At 33.6% G+C, this 18,114-nt stretch overlaps 4 protein-coding genes across 5 annotated transcripts; 2 read left to right on the top strand and 2 right to left on the bottom strand.

Moving 5' to 3' along the window:
- The first annotated feature begins 4,922 nt into the window (after positions 1–4,922).
- LOC18094457 (cellulose synthase-like protein G3) lies at positions 4,923–6,505 on the top strand. The gene is made up of 6 exons (XM_052448131.1): positions 4,923–5,030; positions 5,128–5,244; positions 5,327–5,512; positions 5,607–5,830; positions 6,081–6,181; positions 6,309–6,505. Exons 1-6 carry the CDS (start codon positions 4,923–4,925, stop codon positions 6,503–6,505), a joined length of 933 nt encoding a protein of 310 aa, XP_052304091.1.
- Positions 6,459–9,228, bottom strand: LOC7477840 (probable E3 ubiquitin-protein ligase RHA4A). Of its 2 annotated transcripts, XR_002982273.2 has the most exons (4): positions 8,837–9,228; positions 8,562–8,647; positions 6,744–7,396; positions 6,459–6,559 (listed from the first exon to the last, which is right to left on the bottom strand). XR_002982273.2 is itself a non-coding variant. In XM_024602761.2 (3 exons), exons 1-3 carry the CDS (start codon positions 9,056–9,058, stop codon positions 6,916–6,918), a joined length of 789 nt encoding a protein of 262 aa, XP_024458529.2. In that variant the 5' UTR covers positions 9,059–9,228; the 3' UTR covers positions 6,459–6,915. The 2 variants fall into 2 exon arrangements, 1 of the variants encoding a protein (XP_024458529.2); XM_024602761.2 differs by having other exon boundaries at positions 6,459–7,396.
- A 1,935-nt stretch (positions 9,229–11,163) lies between these two features.
- LOC7467065 (30S ribosomal protein S6 alpha, chloroplastic) lies at positions 11,164–13,000 on the bottom strand. Its single transcript, XM_002297929.4, has 2 exons — positions 12,506–13,000; positions 11,164–11,676 (listed from the first exon to the last, which is right to left on the bottom strand). The coding sequence occupies exons 1-2, from the start codon at positions 12,986–12,988 to the stop codon at positions 11,437–11,439; spliced, it is 723 nt and encodes a 240-aa protein (XP_002297965.4). The 5' UTR covers positions 12,989–13,000; the 3' UTR covers positions 11,164–11,436.
- Positions 13,001–14,051: 1,051 nt separating this feature from the next.
- Positions 14,052–17,587, top strand: LOC7467064 (26S proteasome non-ATPase regulatory subunit 8 homolog A). Its single transcript, XM_002299416.4, has 6 exons — positions 14,052–14,242; positions 14,388–14,466; positions 14,617–14,719; positions 15,698–15,961; positions 16,736–16,847; positions 17,230–17,587. Exons 1-6 carry the CDS (start codon positions 14,138–14,140, stop codon positions 17,368–17,370), a joined length of 804 nt encoding a protein of 267 aa, XP_002299452.1. The 5' UTR covers positions 14,052–14,137; the 3' UTR covers positions 17,371–17,587.
- The last annotated feature ends 527 nt before the right edge of the window (positions 17,588–18,114 follow it).

The following is an 18,114-nucleotide window of genomic DNA, read 5'->3' as shown; positions in this document are numbered from 1 at the left end:
TGTCAAGCAGTGATGAGTCTAGAATGCTGTGGAAGGAATTGGATAAGTGACTGAGTGGACGGCTATATTATCATGTTTTTTTTTATTAAATTTTTTTATATAATTATAAAAAAAATATTTATTTTTTTAATTTTATTTTTCTTTGATATTTTAATCTGTAAAATTTAATTATTATTTATTTTGTTTTGAATTATTTTTTTATTTGAATATATTTTTCAATTCAATCCTTTACATTTGATTTCATTTATTTTTTTATATTAAATTTAATTTTTATTTTTTAATTGTTATTTATTTTATTTTATATTTGATTTCAATTCTTTACATTTGATTTCATTTGTTTTTTACGAGGGAATCTCAATCTTAAAATCTGGAAGTTTTAAAAGTTAATCCAAGTTTTTTATGGTTCTTTTTAAAATTTATGTCTTTTCAATTTTATTTTTTAATATTAAAATTATATTTTTATTTTTTTTTATAAAATATTTTTATTTTATATATCAGATTACGAGTTTAGCATGTTAATCTAATGTATTAGAACAAAACTAAATCTTGATTTTCTTTTGATTTATAAAAACACTACCGGTATTGCCTTCTGGCTGATGTCCTTTTCTTTTAAATGTTGTAATAGCAGTTTTGTGGGGCAACTTTCCTTTATCCAAATCATAGCTTCAAAGACTGGCCAACAATTTAACACCGCAAATCCAGATATCAACATTTGGACTCAAAGATCCTCCAAATCCAAATTCCTGTCTTTGAGTAGACCCCACCCCATGTAAAGGAGATAAAAAGTTGTATAATGTAGCCGTTGTTAGTGCTCTTTCGAATTTATTTTATCTGCCACGGACCTAAATATTTATTATTTTTTAAAAAATATATATAAGTCACTTAAATTTACTTTTCTTACAAAGAGATGGTAAATATTGCAATTTTTTTTTTATCAATTTTATGAACAGGTCATTGAATGAATCATGACTCTAATTTTCTTGGATATCAAAGATCATAAATTATCACTAATGATTTAGTATTGCTGTGTGATGTAATCATTTAGCTATTAAAAATCAATATTAACAAAAGTCAATTGTTTTTTCGAAAAACATGGAAGACACCTTGTTTACTGTAACAGTATAGTTACCTTTTTGTCCATCCAAAAAAGAAGAAGAAATGTCTTGGTCTTGGGTGTATTTAAGTCTTTTTGAATATCCTAATAGTGATTAAAGGATTGTTAAAGGGTATATGTGTTTTTTGTATTTTTTTTAAAGTATAGTAAAAGAACCTAATTGCCTCTAAGTAAAAATTTATAAACTGACAAATAGGGATAGTAATGTCTTTTTTTTAATACATTAAAGTGACAAATTCACCCTTATAATAAAAAAAATTAAACCCTGTATCCAAGGGCCTTTTAGTATTTTCACGCTTGATTTTTTATTACCACTTTCATCAAGTGCATTTTGGTCTCTTATCAATGTTAAATTATTATTTAAAATGAAAATACTAAGATTTTGGCTTCTAGCGCGTGCAACAAATACACACAAGTGTGTGGGAGGCGTCAGCACACTTTGACAAAAAAACCCTTTCATCATGTTGTTGGAAGCACCGTCGCATTCTATTTCTCCTGATGCGGTGCGTGTTGGCGACAATGGAGTGATTTATCATTAGTGAACTTTCTCCTTTTTTTTTTCTCTTCTCCCTCAAAATTACATGTTGATTCTTTTTGTTGTTGATATTTCAACTCGTCCTATTCTTTTGATTTTTTATTTTTATTCTTGGTTCTTTGTAAAAGTTTTATTTGTTTTCAATTTTGTCAATCAATTCCAATTTGACATATATCATTTTTTTTCAATTTGGTCCTTATTCTTTTGATTTTTTATTTTTTTATTTGGTCCTTTTGTAAACGTTTTATTGGTTTTCAATTTCACCCTTCAATCCAATTTACAATGTATTATTTTTTTCCAATTTGATCCTCATTTTATTTATTTATTTTCCTTTATTAAAGTTATTTTTCTTTTCAATTTAATCCTCTAATTGAAAATTTGTAGTTGCCCTCTAATTTATTTTTTATTTCAATTTTCACCCTCATTAGTTTAATTGTATTTTTTTTATTTTAGATCCTTTTGTATAATTGTTTTTTTCTCGATTTCACCCTTAAGCGTTTGATTTGTTAGAGATTGAGTTTTGTAATTTTTTCATATGATGCTTATGATCTAATGACCCGGGTCATAAGTTTGAAAAGTTAACGTGAATTGATATTTTTTTTTAAAAAAATAGGTTTTGTGTTTGTCTTCATATTTTCTCTATTAGGCTATCCCAATCTCATGACCTGGATCACAGATTTGATGGAATAACCCGGTTTTGCTCGATCCTAATTATTGGAGTTAGAGGTTTGTCATGTTAACTCGGGTTCACCGGGGTTGATGTTTTTAGGTTCTTTTTATGTCTCATTTCATCCTTTCATATTTAACGGGTTGAGAATTGAGCTATATCATTTATCCTTTGCTGGAAAAATATTTTTTTTATCCAAGATTATTGTGATCACTTTTTTTTTTATTATAAAAAACATAGTCCATCTATTGTTGTTGCTTATTTTTGTATCGTCTAGTTAAAATAAAACCAACTTATTTGATCCAGTTAGGTCTATAACCCGAGTTGTGGATTTTTATTCCTTTCTTAAAACCTGGTTGCAGCACGTGAATATCATTTAACGCAAAAAAATATCTGGCCCCACGATGTCGCGCGATCCAGACCTAGTTAAAAACTAAAAAGTTCCGTAAGTTTAGATAATAATCTCTATTTTGTAAGTTAGATATTCCAAGATATATTATTTAAGAAACTATTTATTGTAAAATGCAAAATTCAAACTAATTGAAGGTAGAGTAAAATTCTTGAAATATAGTTTTTTTATATAGTATTTTTCTCATTGCTATTATTTTTAAGGGAATATAAAAGAATAATTATTTTAGAATTTAAAATTATAGATTAATTAAGATACATATTTATTATTATCTTGTTGTACTACAAACTAAAAAAACTGGGTACCATGACTCATCTTTTTTTGAATGAGTAGTGAAGGAGGTCTTTTTTTTTTTTTTTTTCTATTTTCATCATTCAACAATGCATGTGTATTGACTTTTTTATTGTTTTTTTTAATTTCATCATTTAACATGTGATTGATTTTGAATTAGTTTTTATGATTTGTTTCGGTTTACTTTCTATGAGTTTGTCATAATTTCAAACAAACGTCCTGATATTAGATTTATTCTCGATTTTATGAGCTTCTATTTATGTTATTGTATAATTAAGTCAACAAATATTTTATAAAATAAAGTTAATAAACCCAGTGGAGTCTATGACCTAGGTTGTGGGTTTGACAACTTAAGCCGTGAAATCCGAGTCGATCTAATATGTTTTCGTTTTAATATTCAAAATAAAAAGCATATCTTGATTTTATTTTAAAAGTCAAACCATATTTTTTACTGGTTGTTTCGGGTTGTTTTTAGATTTATCAAGTCAACTAGATAACTTTGGGGCAACTCCAACACGATTTAAATTTAAACTTGGTCTTGGAAATGAGACGAGTTGGTAGGTTTCAAGGTTTATCCAGCTTAAGAACAATATCAAGTAATTCTCTATGACCTGGATTTGTTTTTGATGTTTTAAAAAGAAAAAGAAAACTTAGGGCAACCCATCAAACCTGCGGTTCAGGTTATAAGTATGAGATAACCTCATAAAAAATAAATAAAAAAAACTATGAAATTCAATCCATAATAAACCTAATATTAAAATCAAAATTAAAAAAAATCTAGATTAGAAAAAAAACACTATTCAACTGAATAGTGTTCTCTAAAGACAGGCAGGGTAAGCACCCTTCTCTTTTGGTTTTTTTTTTTTAATGTTAATATAAAATGATGGAGTGGAAATGTAAAATAATAATAGTAACAGCACCTTAAAAAAAATAGAACAATAATAAATAATAATAATTGTCGTGAATACCAATACTTCAATTTAATCTTAGCAGCAACAAAAATAGTTCAGAATAAGAATTAGAGGTAGATGTCGGTATAAGAGCTCGTTTGTTTTTGTGTTTTAAATTTTTTTTAAAAATTAAATTTATTTATTTATTTTTACTTTAAATTATTTTTTTGATATTTTTAATTTATTTTAATATGTTAATATAAAAAATAAAATTAAAAAAATATTATTTTAATATATTTTTAAATAAAAATATTTCGATAGCTCGGTGCACGATTGGTGAATTTGTTCAATCTACCTTGAAGAATTCCCGGGAAACCTTGGAAAGGTCATTGAAAGAAGTGATTATCCAGCTTTGGATGTATTTATGTGCACTGCAGATCCATGCAAGGAGCAACCAGTGAGTGTAGTCAACACAGCCTTGTCAGTTTTGGCCTATGATTATCCTATGTGTCGGATGATGGAGGCTCAGCAGCATTGACTCTTTTTGCTCTCATGGAGGCTGCTAAGTTCGCTAGTCATTTATTGGCTACCATTTTGCAGAAGGAACAGCATAGTAGAGAGATGCCTCAAGGCATATTTTCAATCAAATCACACTTCCTCCTCTGAGATTGAGACTGTTAAGGTACATTATACTTACATTTAAACTCTATTGTTATGTTCCAATTTTTAAGATTTTCTATTTTTTTCCTTATCAGTCGAGTCTTGTTCCTATCAGTCTTCTTTCTTTACATGACTCAAAATTTTACCTTAATTACAGCTTCAACAATATTTTTTAAGAGAAGAAAGTTAGGTGAACTGGTGAAGGACCCGATCATGGGGCCATGAATTAAGAGAGGCAAGGACGCTCGGGTTCGAGACTCTTGTTTGTTTATTAAAAATGGCACATGAAGTAGACTAGCTGTACTACACACTAATATTGTGGCATTAATCACGAGCAGGTTTTGTAAGAAAATGGCATGGATAAAGATGTCACCGGCCGTTTTATGCCCAGCCTTGCATATGTCTCCAGAGAGAAAAGCAAGGCCTCAAACCACCACTTCGAAGCAGGTGCCCAAAACGTCCTGGTAAGAAAGCTACCCCATTATGTTGTTGAACTTGAACCACGCATTGTTCATTGTGATTGTTTTTTCCTTGGCACGTAATTTTGCTTGTATTTTGAAGCTTCGAGTATCGGCTGCCATGACCAATGCACCGATGATCTTGACCAATGTCCCGGCAACGCCTCTTCGGGCACTATCTTACTATTCGGGTCCTAAAATCCGGCCCAAAGATGGGTTCGTTCAATTTCCTCAACGTTTTCAAAGAATCAACAAAAATGACATCTGTTTTTTTGATGGATTAGTAGGTCCCTCTTATCTAGGAACCGGGAGCTTCTTTTTCTCGCCAAGTATTCTGTGGAGGCCCATCGAAATTTGAGTCACCGGCAATTCCTGAATTAAACCCAAACCATGTTGTAGACAAGTCCATACGGTCCTCGGATATTTTAGCACTGGCACACCATCCATCAGGTTGCAATTATGAGAAGCAAACAAATTGGGGTTACAAGGCAAGTATAATAAACGTCCCAAATTTTAAAGTTTTCCATGCTAGACAGATAGCCATTGACATTAACTGCGTTTCATTCTGAAACTTTCAGATAGGATATAGATATGGATCCTTGGTTGAAGACTATTTTACTGGATCGCGGTTACATTCTGAGGGTTGGAGGTCCATATTTTGCAATCCTGGGGGATGCACCCGTTTCCTTGTTGGTTCAGCAAAAACGGTGGACTGTTGGTGTTCTTGAGGTGGCCTTCTTAAAATGCAGCCCATTAACCTTCGGCTCCAGGGCTATGGGGCCTCTTGCAGGCCCCGGTTACTCAATGTATGCATTTTATCCCATTTACTCAATTAGAAGGTTAAGGAGGTCGAACATCTTACAGACTAGCTGTTCTCAACAAATTCATACCTAAGACTAGGAATGAAGTTTACCATTTTTCAAGACTTCAAAGAATATCACTAAATTTAAACGAACACCAAAATGTTAAAAATCTTTTAAAAAGCTCGAAGTGTATTTTTTTCTTTTAAAATCTTATCATTACCATGAGAAAGTGAAAGTTTGTTTATTTATCTAGAGTTTCTGATCAGACAATTATTGCGGTGTTGATTGGAGAAGAAAAAGGTGTACTACATTCAATCTACTATTCTAGTAAAACTCTTCAAAATATAGATCAAGGTACTTGAGAGTGGAGAAAATGGTCTTAGCTCTGGTATATGCTAGTAGAAAGCTAAAGCTATACTTCCAAGCTCATCAAATTATAGTGTTAATAGATCAATTTTTATGATAGATTCTTCATAAACAGGACATGTCTGGATGGCTAGTGAGGTGGGCAATTACGTTTGGAGAATATGGACTAAAATGATTTTGAGGAATGATAAAGGAAAGTTACCTGCCAAGACTAAAATTATTTCAACAATTGTGGCATTGTCCTTTTGTGTAGCAGCTTCTTCCATTTTCAAGTACGAAAATTCTGAGTTCTGTATTAACATTCCTCAATGAGTCTACACTTTTACTAATTATGCTCCGGTAAAGTGTGCTTTGGTCTTGTTTTATCTGCAATGCATTGTGCTCTAATAAACACTTGGTTTTAAAAGAAGAAGATCAAGATGATGCTACCACAAGATTTAACCATATTTTCGGGGCAAAAATGCTCATCTTAGCATGCTTTTCTTGTAATTTCTTCATTTACTGACATGAGAGGAGCTAAATTCGGATTTCGCTACAAGGCTGACTTTACCTTATCAGTGATTCGCTGACGCTACCAGCTAGTGACCGGCCTTCTATCCAACCCCTTCCAAGAAATTTTCGAAACACAATTACGCAGCTAGCTGAAAGAAAGCGCATGCTTATAGGCACGCGGGAGTTCACACGTGTGTTTGCCATTTGGTGTCCGCCTTGAGAGCTTTTGCCTATCTACTTATTTCAACTTCATGTGGAGGCAAATTTTCTCTTCTTGGACTGTGTGTTCGAATATGAAGAATGACAGATTCTCCATTTGTAGAACCCCTTCCACTCTCCATGGAAATAGACAACTCAGGCAAGCCGGAAGAGTCCCTCAATTGTGTTGTCACACTTGCTGTTCCTTCCATAGGTATCACAAACTGTTCTGTTGATCCAGCACCAACATCTTCTTGTTGCTGCGGTTCTGATGTCATGTTCTGAGGATGGTGAGAGTTTGCGCTAGATTGCGGCAGTATCATAGGTCCACTAGATTGTAGCGGACTGGTACAAAATTTGGTGGTGGGGAAAATGACATAACATCTACAAAGTGGACAAGTTGAGTTCGAGTGTAGCCAATGATGTATGCAGTCGATGTGAAACACATGCTTGCATGATGGGATTTGGAGAACTTCCTCTTCGATCTCGAATTCGCCCAAGCAAACACAGCATCTGCAACCAAAATGTTTCAAAATTCCATCAGGGTCAGCTGAAAGGAAGCCTTCGCCTTTTCTTTTTAAATATTCTAGATAGATGCCATTCCTAATATCATGTTCCCTGTTTTTCTGTTGCCATCAAAACTATACTTTGTACAAACTTCCAGCCATGGTTTGCCACTTTGCTTTCCAGAAAGTAGTGGATGTAACTAAAGATTCTTTGGTGCATATGAAATAGGACAGAAACTTAACAGTTTTAGTGGTCTCAACTTACAAAGTATAGACAAGAAGCATCAGCTGAAATTCTGATATTTTTGATAAAATTTTGGAACTCGATACCATGGCATTTTTCTTGGTTAAGGCTTATTAATTATTACAGAGGGTCTGGTCTAAATATTTGCTAGCCATTCTTTAGCTAAAGAGAATATCTAATCAGAGTCTTCAATTTCAGAGTCGGGTAAAAGTTTGATAGAATTGTGCAATTTACATCAAAATAATAGAAGCCAGGGAACCCAAAAAGGACTGAAAAGATAGCACTAAAACTAGACCTATAAGCGAATAAGAACTCAAAGAAAAGTCGTTAGGCTCCAATAGCTAAAAACTCTTGTACATGGCATAACATTACATATTTTCTTATCTTTTTCAATAGCTTTAGTGATTAGCTTTTTAGAATCTCAAAAGCGAGCAGGAGTACTGTTTGCAACATTATTTCATACATGCTTTTCCACCTCCATTCATGTCTATTTTCACACAGATTTTACTTGTTCACCGTAATCTTATTAAACAACATTAAGAGACACTGCTGCTGCCTAGCCTATAAAGGATGGTTCATAGGGATTACTGTTTTACAAGATAATTCTGCATGACTTTATGGAGATGTAAATACTAAATAGTGTGGCCTTATCTAAAGCCTTTTTTCTTCATGTTTACAGTTTAGAGAAACTTTATTGCAGGTCAATTTCAATCTTCCATTTTTTCAGTGAATTGGCCTTGTCAGCCATATGATCATTACTGCAATATACCACTAACTTGAGCATATGTTGTAGGGCAGGATAGAAACTAGCCCACATCACACGAACATATGTGATAGAAACTAGCCCACATCACACGAACATATGTAGCACATTTCCATCAAAGTTGTCTTAATCTTAAATGGAAATTGAGTAGTGTGACAAACTTACTGAGAATCCTTTGTCATTAATTCTTCATCAAATAAGACAATTGGTAGCTTGTCTTTAAACTCTTCCTTCAGACCAATCTGACAAATCTAAAGATATAATCATTGGAAACAAGAAAAAGAATTAGAAAAATATTAAGATGATGGCTGAAGTGCAGAACAGCAAACCATGATACCATAGTAGTATACAACTCGATCTCGAAAGCACAACATAAAAGAAAGAAATGCTCTTTTGCATGCATTTGGTGCATGCGAGAGAGAAATGGAGAGAGGTCTTACAGAGGAGGCGTGGTATAAAGTCGCTTGATTGGAACTTCCTGGAATTATATGTGGAGGAGATGAAATTGAGGAAGCCCTTCTCTTGAGGTAGAACAAGTAAAACAACAGAAAAAGAATGATAGAGAAGAGAATAGGAATTGAAAATATGAAAGCCTGGTAAAGTTTAAGTTGAAGTTGTTGAGGGTAAAGATGGGGAGGGGCTGGAGCTTGAGGGATGCCCATCAGTCTCCAAAGATTCAAAAAGGACTGGATGTGGAAACAAATGACCAGTACTCAGAGTTGAAGAGGTTGCATAGAAGAGTTACAAATGCCTTGCCGAATGTATTTATGGAGAGAGGCTAAGGTAGTTAAGGATTGGTATGAGATTGGGAAAAGGATACATTAATAAAGCAACCTTTTTTAAAAAAGAGAAAAGAAATAGAAGCCAGCAAATTAGAGCTTTTGAGATCAAATTTAGATGATGGTAGACATATTCTCACTTTTTCAATGATGGGACAAGCCCCATGTCCCACTAAAACATGGGTCCTCACACTTAGCACTAAAGACTGGTTTGTCTTCATTCTTCAGGCATGGACCCAAAACACTATTATGAGTTCTAAAATGCCTAGACTATAAGAATGCCGACCTCAATTGCTGAATTGACAAAGAGAAGGTAAAAATGATTGGTTTAGTAAATTTGTTTGGTTTGGTTAGCTAAGGCTATCACTAACCACCCCACAAGAAAGAGTACTTGCAAAAGATGGCCGTGGCAGTTGGTGTTTTATTGCAAATCTTGCTTAAGGAAGACATTCAGAAGGGTGTTTCCTAAGATGTCAAGGCAGAGCCTGATTCATGGTTGGCAGGTCACTGGCCTAACAACCTTCAAATAAATAGAAAAAAACATAATCGGGTTTGCGAGGTGGGTTTGTTTGACTCAGCTTCACGTTCCTCCCATACGGCTAAATTTAGGAGACCACCAGCACACTAGTATAATCAGGCCTGTATGCCTCCCACTTGACATGACGATTTGTTGTTGTAGATGTTAACCTAACCTTGCAGTTGCTTTTTATTTGTTAAGACATCATCAAACCCTCCGAAAAAGATTTTTCTGTTAAGATTTTTTTGTCCAGATACGTATTTCCTTTGGTAAAAGATGAATACTTCTTTCAGGTGGTTGATCCAGCTGGTTAAATATAAATATCTTACTTTAGATGTTTTTCTCATATGTGAATTATTATTTTAATGTATTTCACGTTTATTTTATGATCCTACTTAGTGGAAGGTGTCCTCCTTTCCCAGTATACAGTTCAACGTGGGCATGCTGCTCCAAACTTTAATTGAGAAAATCGCACTGTTGTTGGTGGATCATGAAGACAGTTCTCTCTCACACAAAGTGGGTATCAGATAAGATCTCGAACTGCACCACTACATCAGATTCTCTACATATAAAAATATTTCTGATCGTACAATTTGACACAATTATTCCTAGTAATCCATTTATATAGGCAAATGGCAGCTACAGAATCTCTTGTAGAAGTGGAAAAGTTCGCCCAAAAAATTATTCAAGTGACGACTGAATCCTATCCTAGCACTATTTTCTTTGTTAGTTACTTGTATATGATTGGGAGAGGCCGCCACCAGAGAACTTTTGTGCTTCAACTACTGCCATATGAGAGTAGTTTAACATTAGTGCTCTCCAAGGAAGGATCACCGATGCTGATATATCTTATAGTACTTCAATTTTGGAACAAAAAAGGAGACTGGAGCCCAGAACAGTCAACCAGTATGTCTATCACATATCGAGGCTGCTTCTTTTTGTAAGCAAATCAAAACTCTGGGTTTTGAGTTTTGGGTTTTGAGCGGGTAGAGTCCAGCTCTCTTCAATGCATTATAAAGAACTGAACTAACGTGGGGACGGTTAATGTCCTGAAGTTGATGACGTTGAGGTTAAGCCTTTTTTTATTATTAAATTTTATTTTTTTTATTTCGATTTTTTTTTAATGTTTTTACAATCTTTTTATTGTTTTGATATTAAAAATAAATTTTAAAAATTAAAAAAAATATTATTTTACTATTTTCAAATAAAATACATTAAAAAAAATAACATTTAACACATTTTCAAACACACCTAAAAAAGTATAGAGTTCAGCACCATTGAACATTAAAAGATGTTTAAAAATACTGTAACAATTGCTTTCAAAGTCATCAAAATAATATTTTTTTATTTTTAAAATTATTTTTAAAATCAACACATCAAAACTATTTAAAAACATAAAACAAATTACAGTTTCACATTCCCAAACAGAGTCGGACAAGAGGGGCTGGATATTTCTGCTCGCAATCAAAGCTAGGATAAACATGGCCTTCATGAGTTGTTAAATTCCCATACAATACAATACTACTTGCACTGTTGAGGCAAGTCCACATTCCTAGCACCCGCAGTCCACATTCATAGCACCCGCATGATTTCTAATCTTGTCATTGTGGATATACTTAAACAAAATAAATTTCAATCATTAGAATCAAGATTATAACAAACAAGATTACATTGCCGCTATAACTCATTCTCTCCTAACCATGTTCCTCCATCGTACTGCACAAAAGATTGAAACTGACCAGCACTAATACTTTCTCTTTCTCACTTTGAAACTGGATGATCGGATAACATCATCATCTGTGTTCAGAGTTTGCTCAAGAATTCCAATGGACTCAGGTTTTGTGAAGTAGGTAAAGAGAAGGTAAATACCATCCAAATAAGTGTTAGACTCCCCAGCTTTGTTTTTTTTCTTGATGCTGTAAGCTAGTGGAACGACCCCTCTGTTGAATACCTCTACATACATGCCACCACCAGCAACAAGCAACTGCAAGATGATCACCATCAGCAAGAACGATGAAGAAGATGTGCAGAGGAAGTGTATAATTAACCATTATGCTACTTGACACTGCTTTAATTTTAAGTTACAAACTAGCATACTTGCCTAAATAGTTCCCTTGCTTAGCTCCTAAAGTAAATATCTACACAAAATGCAATGCTATAATCAATTTATATTGAATGCACATCTCGTAACATGCATGACTTTATTGACGTGATCTTGCTTATAAGGTGCATAGCCCAGACCATCCAGATATCAGGGCTGGACGTAAATGTCAACTGCGCATAAGTACTGAAAAATTCAGGCCATCTATTGCAAGATCTTTCTAACACAAAATCATAATCAGCAGGGCATTGAAACAAATTGGCATGCAATACCATCAAGCTGAAGCATCTGCTAGTTCACTAAATCAAAGTAACAGATACAAGGAAAAATCATAATCGTCTGGCCAGATACATTTCAACTCGAAGCAATTGGGCTTAGAATCTTGGTCATTTGTCAACAAGAATCGCAATTCAACTAAAAGCATTTCTATCCATCAGTGACGGTTAAAGAATGTCATTTGGCCCCAATCACTACCCTATTAGTCCTCCTCAGTTTCTTGAGCACACTCAACGTTTAACAACACAGGTACCTATTTAACAATATTTAAAATTTACTTGCCATAATTACTCGAAAACTAATTATTAAAATTAAAAGAACCCCAGCATTTTTAGAACGCTGTAGGATTAACAACAAACAAAACATTGTAAAGTTTCATACTTCAAGGACTACATTGAAAAGAAAGAAAAAAAATATTAAACATGCTTGTTTTTACCTCCTCGTACTTCTGTGTAAGAGCGAGTCTTTCATCCTCCGACATGTCGGGTCTCAAAACAGCCATAGTCTCATACTGTCGAAGCCCGGGTGGGCAGGGAGGCGTCTCCTTCTCCTCGACAGCAGTCATAGTACCCGACCCAATTGGAGAACCCGGTTCATCGTCAGACCCGATCCCGCCTTCATAAAACGAGCCCGCGAAGTCTACAGTTTGGGCCTTGACTGCTGTTGTTGGGTTGCTGTGTGCTCTGTAGACCAGTTTTGAGGTGTTAGGGAAAGGCTTGAGGGTTTGAGAGAATGAGAGGAGGGGCAATGATGGGGATTTGGAGAATGATGAAGGGTAAAATGGGGATGAAACTAAATTTGATGTAGGCGAAGAAGAAGTAGAAGACGATGCCATTTTTTCAGCTACTGCTTCTGGGTCAGTGAAAGGCAGAAAAAGGGATAATAGATAAGGAGGGTGCGCTGTACGCACATGGCGCATTTTAGAATAGCACTTATGGGCCTGATTGTTTGAATTGGTTAAATTCTTAAAATCAAAACTATTAATTCCTAAAAAAAGCCATAAGTCCTTTTTTTTATTATTATTTCATTAACATAAAAATTATAATTTAATAAAACATTCTAATAAATTTTAAATTATATTGTACTTTAATTTTTATTAAAAATATTTTTTTTAATATGCTAATAAAACATGAAGTATTAAGTTTAAAAATAATTAAATTATATTAAAATTTATAAAATTATTAAATTGAATCCTTAGTTAATATTTTACAAGATACTTTATGTTATTGTTTTACGTTATTTTTTTTTACTCTTTAAACAAGCATGGGTAATACTAAAAAAATTAAGATTTATAACAAAAAAAATATATTTATAAAATTTGTATTGTTAATTTATATTCACATCATATATAATTAAAAAAGTGTTTAAGATAAAAAAACGTTCAAAATAATATAATGTTAGGTAAAACTGTGTTTTAGTAGTTTTTATTTTAAGATCCATATGTATGTATCTTAACTATTAATTATTAGATTTTGAAATATAATTTAATTTATGTCCCTAAGTTTCACTTTAAATTCCAGTTTAAAATAATCATATATTCAAAATATTAAAAAATATAATTTTAATTAGTATTATAAAAAATATATTAAGTTATTTAAAAATCAAACGTGATTATTTAATAAAAAATAGAATTTATGTTCTTATAAATAAATCTAAATAAATATATTAAATATTAAAAAAATAATATAAATTAAATAATTAAAAAAATAATATAAATTATATTTTTCAACTTAATTAATTAATTATTTTTTTATATAGTTATTTTTGCATCTGTTTCGATGCGTTCTTGGATTTGAAGGAAAGAAGGTAAATTCTTTCCCTTCATATACATTTGACGATGGATTGAATATTTCGGTTGTTTCTATCATTGTAGCCCAGCTCATAACAGCCCGTTATGGGCTGGGCTAGACTGAATCGGGTTAACAAGTTATCACCCGAACCAAACGCTTTTTAAACCCCTGTAAAATAACTAAAAAAGAAAAAATTCTTTTCTTCCGGTAAAAGCCAGGGAACTCGAGCTTAAAAACTAAAACCAGGGAGAGCTAGCGAGCGAGAGAGAGAGAGAGGGATGGATCCAAAGCTAACAGAAGTATCGCAGCTATTCGAGCGATTCAAAGCGGCATGTACTAGAGACGATTTCAATACTTCAACGAATCTGCTTTCTCAGCTCAAGGTAGACAAATCCTCACACTTGAAAACCCTATCTATTTGAACTCATTTTCAGCTTAATTCATTTCTGTTTTTTTTATATAATGATTTAATTACGGTTGACTTGATTAATAATCAGCGTTAATTGCAATTAATATTTTATTTTGCAGGTTTTGTTGATAGGATTTCGAAGCTTGCCGCCGTTGTTTGAAAACACGCCTCATTCTGTTCAAGAATTGATTATAGCAAGTAAAATCGTGGCTCTTTTTGTTATGTTTTGAGGATCTTAGGGTCATAATGTAGGACTTAGGGTTTCATGATTTTAGATTATAGGTTATAAGATTGTTTCTGACGCATGGTATTTTATTTATTTATTTATGTATGAGAATGTTTTTTCAGGGGATATTTATGAGCATGCTGTTCTTTTGAGTGTGAAGATTGGGGATCAGGATGCGTTTGAAAGGGATTTCTTTCAGTTGAAGCCTTATTATACTGATGCCGGGTAATTTTTTGATTGGTTTTGGTTTTCGAGGAATTATCATGCATGCTTAGTTTTGTATTTGGATAAGTGTTTTTAGTATAAACTGCATGCTTCTACAATTATGTTTCCGTACTTCGCTAGAATGCTGACTTGAATTTCATACCGAGTCCGATCTGATATATTCACCATTTCATAGTTTCAACTTGAGTCATGCATGTTTAGTTTTGTATTTGGGTAAGTGTTTTTAGTATAAACTGCATGCTTCTACAATTATGTTTCCGTACTTCGCTAGAATGCTGACTTGAATTTCATACCGAGTCTGATCTGATATATTCACCATTTCATAGTTTCAACAACTTGAGTCATGCATGTTTAGTTTTGTATTTGGGTAAGTGTTTTTAGTATAAACTGCATGCTTCTACAATTATGTTCCCGTACTTCGCTAGAATGCTGACTTGAATTTCATACCGAGTCTGATCTGATATATTCACCATTTCATAGTTTCAACAACTTGAGTAATCTATTTGAGTGTTGGCAGTGTGGACTAAAGTTGCATGTAGGGCATCACTTACAAATATTCTTACCGTGACAGGATGGATAATTAGTTCTGTTCTCAACTTGTTGGTTTGCACATCCTAGTGCATATCAAGGAATGGAACTTCAAACTACTCGAGTTTTGTTTCAAAGGCTTTGTTGTAATTGTGAACTCAATTGAGTGCCGTTTTGTGTGTGTGACTTTCCCCTTTCAGAATAGAAAATAAAAAATGGCTTGTTTTATAGTTGTGCATTTGGTTCTTTTAAATTTCTGGCCTCTCTATAACTGATTTCTGGTTTTTATGTATTGGACAATACTAAGTTCTTAACTAAAGGAATCATTAAAGTGAAGAACACATGTATTCCGGATGAGGAAGAATTTGCTGTTTTATTCTCTTCATTAGCCAGTGTTGAGTTGTATATTATTAGAGCTTGATGTTCATGATTTCTTTTTTGATGGAGCAGTGGCCGTCTTGCCCCATCTCCTCAGGAGTATATGATCTTGGGTCTCAACCTCTTGAGACTCTTAGTCCAAAACAGAATTGCTGAATTCCATACTGAATTGGAATTGCTCTCCCCTGCTGCTTTGGAGAATCCTTGCATCAAGCATGCCGTGGAGTTGGAGCAGTCCTTCATGGAAGGGGCTTACAATCGTGTGTTATCTGCAAAACAGAATGTGCCATACAAGACTTTTGATTATTTTATGGATCTCTTGGCAAAGACTGTAAGGTAATTTCTCCATACTCCATAATAACAGTCAAGTGACCATTGATTAGTCATTGAAAATTCATTCCTTGAAGTTATATTTTCTTATGGGTAATATTCACCACCGCACCCTAAAGGGTAGGAATTTAGGATAGATGGAATTGTCCGTTCAGAGAGCATATGGTCATCATTGTTTTGGTCAAAATGGTTCATTCTAGTCTAGACTACACTTGGGCTTAATTAATATCTTTTTAGGTGTTGTCAAACTCTTTGTTTTCAAGGTTTATATACGTGTTCCATCCATTGCTCTAAATGAAAGCCATCGTTTCTTTTGTAAACTTGTTCCTTTGCTTGAAGTTTTAATGATGGTTTTGATTTGTTGTACCTCTTTTGAAGTGACATCTCAAACATTTGATGTAGTTTTTCTAATAATGAGATCCATTGCTGTTAAGTTTTTGCCACAGTCCTTTTTTCAGTTTGATTTATCTAATAGTGTTGTGGTTAAATAGAGCATGTAATCCATCTTTTGTAAATTTCCATGCTAGAGTTTTGCACTCTGGCTCATTGGTTTTTTAGGACACATAGTTCGAAGTTTGAATGTAGGGGATTTTTTTTTTCATTTTAACCACATCGTTGTAGACTTAAAACTCATCTTGCTACTATACTTTGAAATCTGTCTTTAGAATTCCTGGTTGGAAGCTACAGTTCTCCCTATCATCCTATATGAATGGATATAGTTCACAGTTTGCATTTTCCTCTTGTCTTCTTATTAGTTAATTTCTACTGCATCACCCCCAGGGATGAAATAGCTGGATGCAGTGAGAAGGCATATGACTATCTTTCAATAAGTGATGCCCGGCAAATGTTGCTCTTCTCTTCTGATGATGAACTTTTGGAATACATCAAGGAGGTACTGGAATATGTTTGCATTGTTCTGTGTTGATTTTCTTTTACGTTTGAGTTTTTGGAATTTGAGCAATTCATATTTTCCATTGATTAGAAATTATATAAACTTGGATAAGAAATGCCTGTGGCACTGCTTCAGAGCTTGTAACTAGTCCTGGGTTTAGCTCCCCCAGTGACGCTACAAGCTTCCACAGTTAAGAAACAGTTTCTAGGGGAGGGGGCTGCTTGACCCATGATTTGGGATACTTGACAAACTGAAGTAAGTTGTTCAGATTGTTTCCCAACTCCTTTGGTGGAGTTTAGATCAAGCATGGACAAGTTCTGGACATTTTCAGATTTAGTTTCACGATTAACATAAACATGACATGTTCTGTTACTTAATGCAGGGGCATCTTGAGTGGGAGATAAAGAATGGCTCTGTAGTTTTCCAGAAGGCAAACGAATCTGCTCCCTGCAAAGAGATACCATCTCTACATCTCATCAACCAGACATTGAGTTATGCTAGAGAGTTGGAGCGGATTGTGTAAAAGATAGATAGCTGTCTTCAGACACAAAACTTCCAACTTGGAACTGTTTCATTTGAGGATACAAATTTCAATTGCCATCTTTTGCGGTTCAATTTGGTCACTCGGCGGCCTACATTATCAGCATTTCTCTCTTTGATTTGTAATGCTCCAGTGCATTTTACTTTTAATTTCACAATTTGACATGTTTCATGCTGCTTTGGAAAATTATCTTTACAGAGCTCCTCTTTTTTTTTTTTTCTTTTTTTTTTTCCAAATGAGCCCACTATAAAGGCATCTTTGTTAGGGAAACCTCAGATAGTTTGTCCTCAACTACTATATTATCTAAACTCATCTAAATTGGTTTTACAACTAATATTAATATCATTTTGGGGTCGAATCTTAAGGGAAGATTGCAAGAAGGAATTTCTCAAAAGCGGAGCCCAAGGTATAACCTTGCCATAAAATTAAATAAGAAGTTAAATTGATTGAAAAATAGTCCCTCCTCCACTCACCAAATAGGATGTGTATCATTGTTAGTGGAGCTAAATCTTTAATGCATGCGTAATCCGGCAACAAAAAAGTAGAAAGATTATGTTGCTTTTAACGAAAACGACAGCAACGTAAGAAATACTACAGCTTCAGGAAAAAGAAATCACTGACATTGCTAGTACTACTGTTGCTTTGTTTGTTCCATGTTTTCTACCTAAATCTCCCCTGTCTTTGCATGGTGTGTCGGTGCGCATGTTAATTTCCCTATTTTTATTT

The sequence above is a fragment of the Populus trichocarpa genome, chromosome 1 (assembly GCF_000002775.5).
Source record: "Populus trichocarpa isolate Nisqually-1 chromosome 1, P.trichocarpa_v4.1, whole genome shotgun sequence".
NCBI lineage: Eukaryota > Viridiplantae > Streptophyta > Magnoliopsida > Malpighiales > Salicaceae > Populus > Populus trichocarpa.
Note: the sequence above shows the minus strand (reverse complement) of the source record. Positions and strands in the feature narration are given on the sequence as shown.

What these genes read in the sequence shown, in the direction of transcription:
- LOC18094457 (XM_052448131.1), top strand. Translation starts at nt 4,923, where the DNA reads ATGGATAAAGATGTCACCGGCCGTTTTATGCCCAGCCTTGCATATGTC. An exon ending in CAGGTGCCCAAAACGTCCTG is followed by an intron (nt 5,031 to 5,127) that starts GTAAGAAAGCTA and finishes TGTATTTTGAAG; the next exon opens with CTTCGAGTATCGGCTGCCAT. An exon ending in GCAGGCCCCGGTTACTCAAT is followed by an intron (nt 5,831 to 6,080) that starts GTATGCATTTTA and finishes TTATTTATCTAG; the next exon opens with AGTTTCTGATCAGACAATTA.
- LOC7477840 (XM_024602761.2), bottom strand. Translation starts at nt 9,058, where the DNA reads ATGGGCATCCCTCAAGCTCCAGCCCCTCCCCATCTTTACCCTCAACAA. An exon ending in CTTTATACCACGCCTCCTCT is followed by an intron (nt 8,648 to 8,836) that starts GTAAGACCTCTC and finishes TTATATCTTTAG; the next exon opens with ATTTGTCAGATTGGTCTGAA. An exon ending in TTAATGACAAAGGATTCTCA is followed by an intron (nt 7,397 to 8,561) that starts GTAAGTTTGTCA and finishes TTTTGGTTGCAG; the next exon opens with ATGCTGTGTTTGCTTGGGCG.
- LOC7467065 (XM_002297929.4), bottom strand. Translation starts at nt 12,988, where the DNA reads ATGCGCCATGTGCGTACAGCGCACCCTCCTTATCTATTATCCCTTTTT. An exon ending in TTACACAGAAGTACGAGGAG is followed by an intron (nt 11,677 to 12,505) that starts GTAAAAACAAGC and finishes ATCATCTTGCAG; the next exon opens with TTGCTTGTTGCTGGTGGTGG.
- LOC7467064 (XM_002299416.4), top strand. Translation starts at nt 14,138, where the DNA reads ATGGATCCAAAGCTAACAGAAGTATCGCAGCTATTCGAGCGATTCAAA. An exon ending in CTCTTGGCAAAGACTGTAAG is followed by an intron (nt 15,962 to 16,735) that starts GTAATTTCTCCA and finishes CATCACCCCCAG; the next exon opens with GGATGAAATAGCTGGATGCA. An exon ending in TTTTGGAATACATCAAGGAG is followed by an intron (nt 16,848 to 17,229) that starts GTACTGGAATAT and finishes TACTTAATGCAG; the next exon opens with GGGCATCTTGAGTGGGAGAT.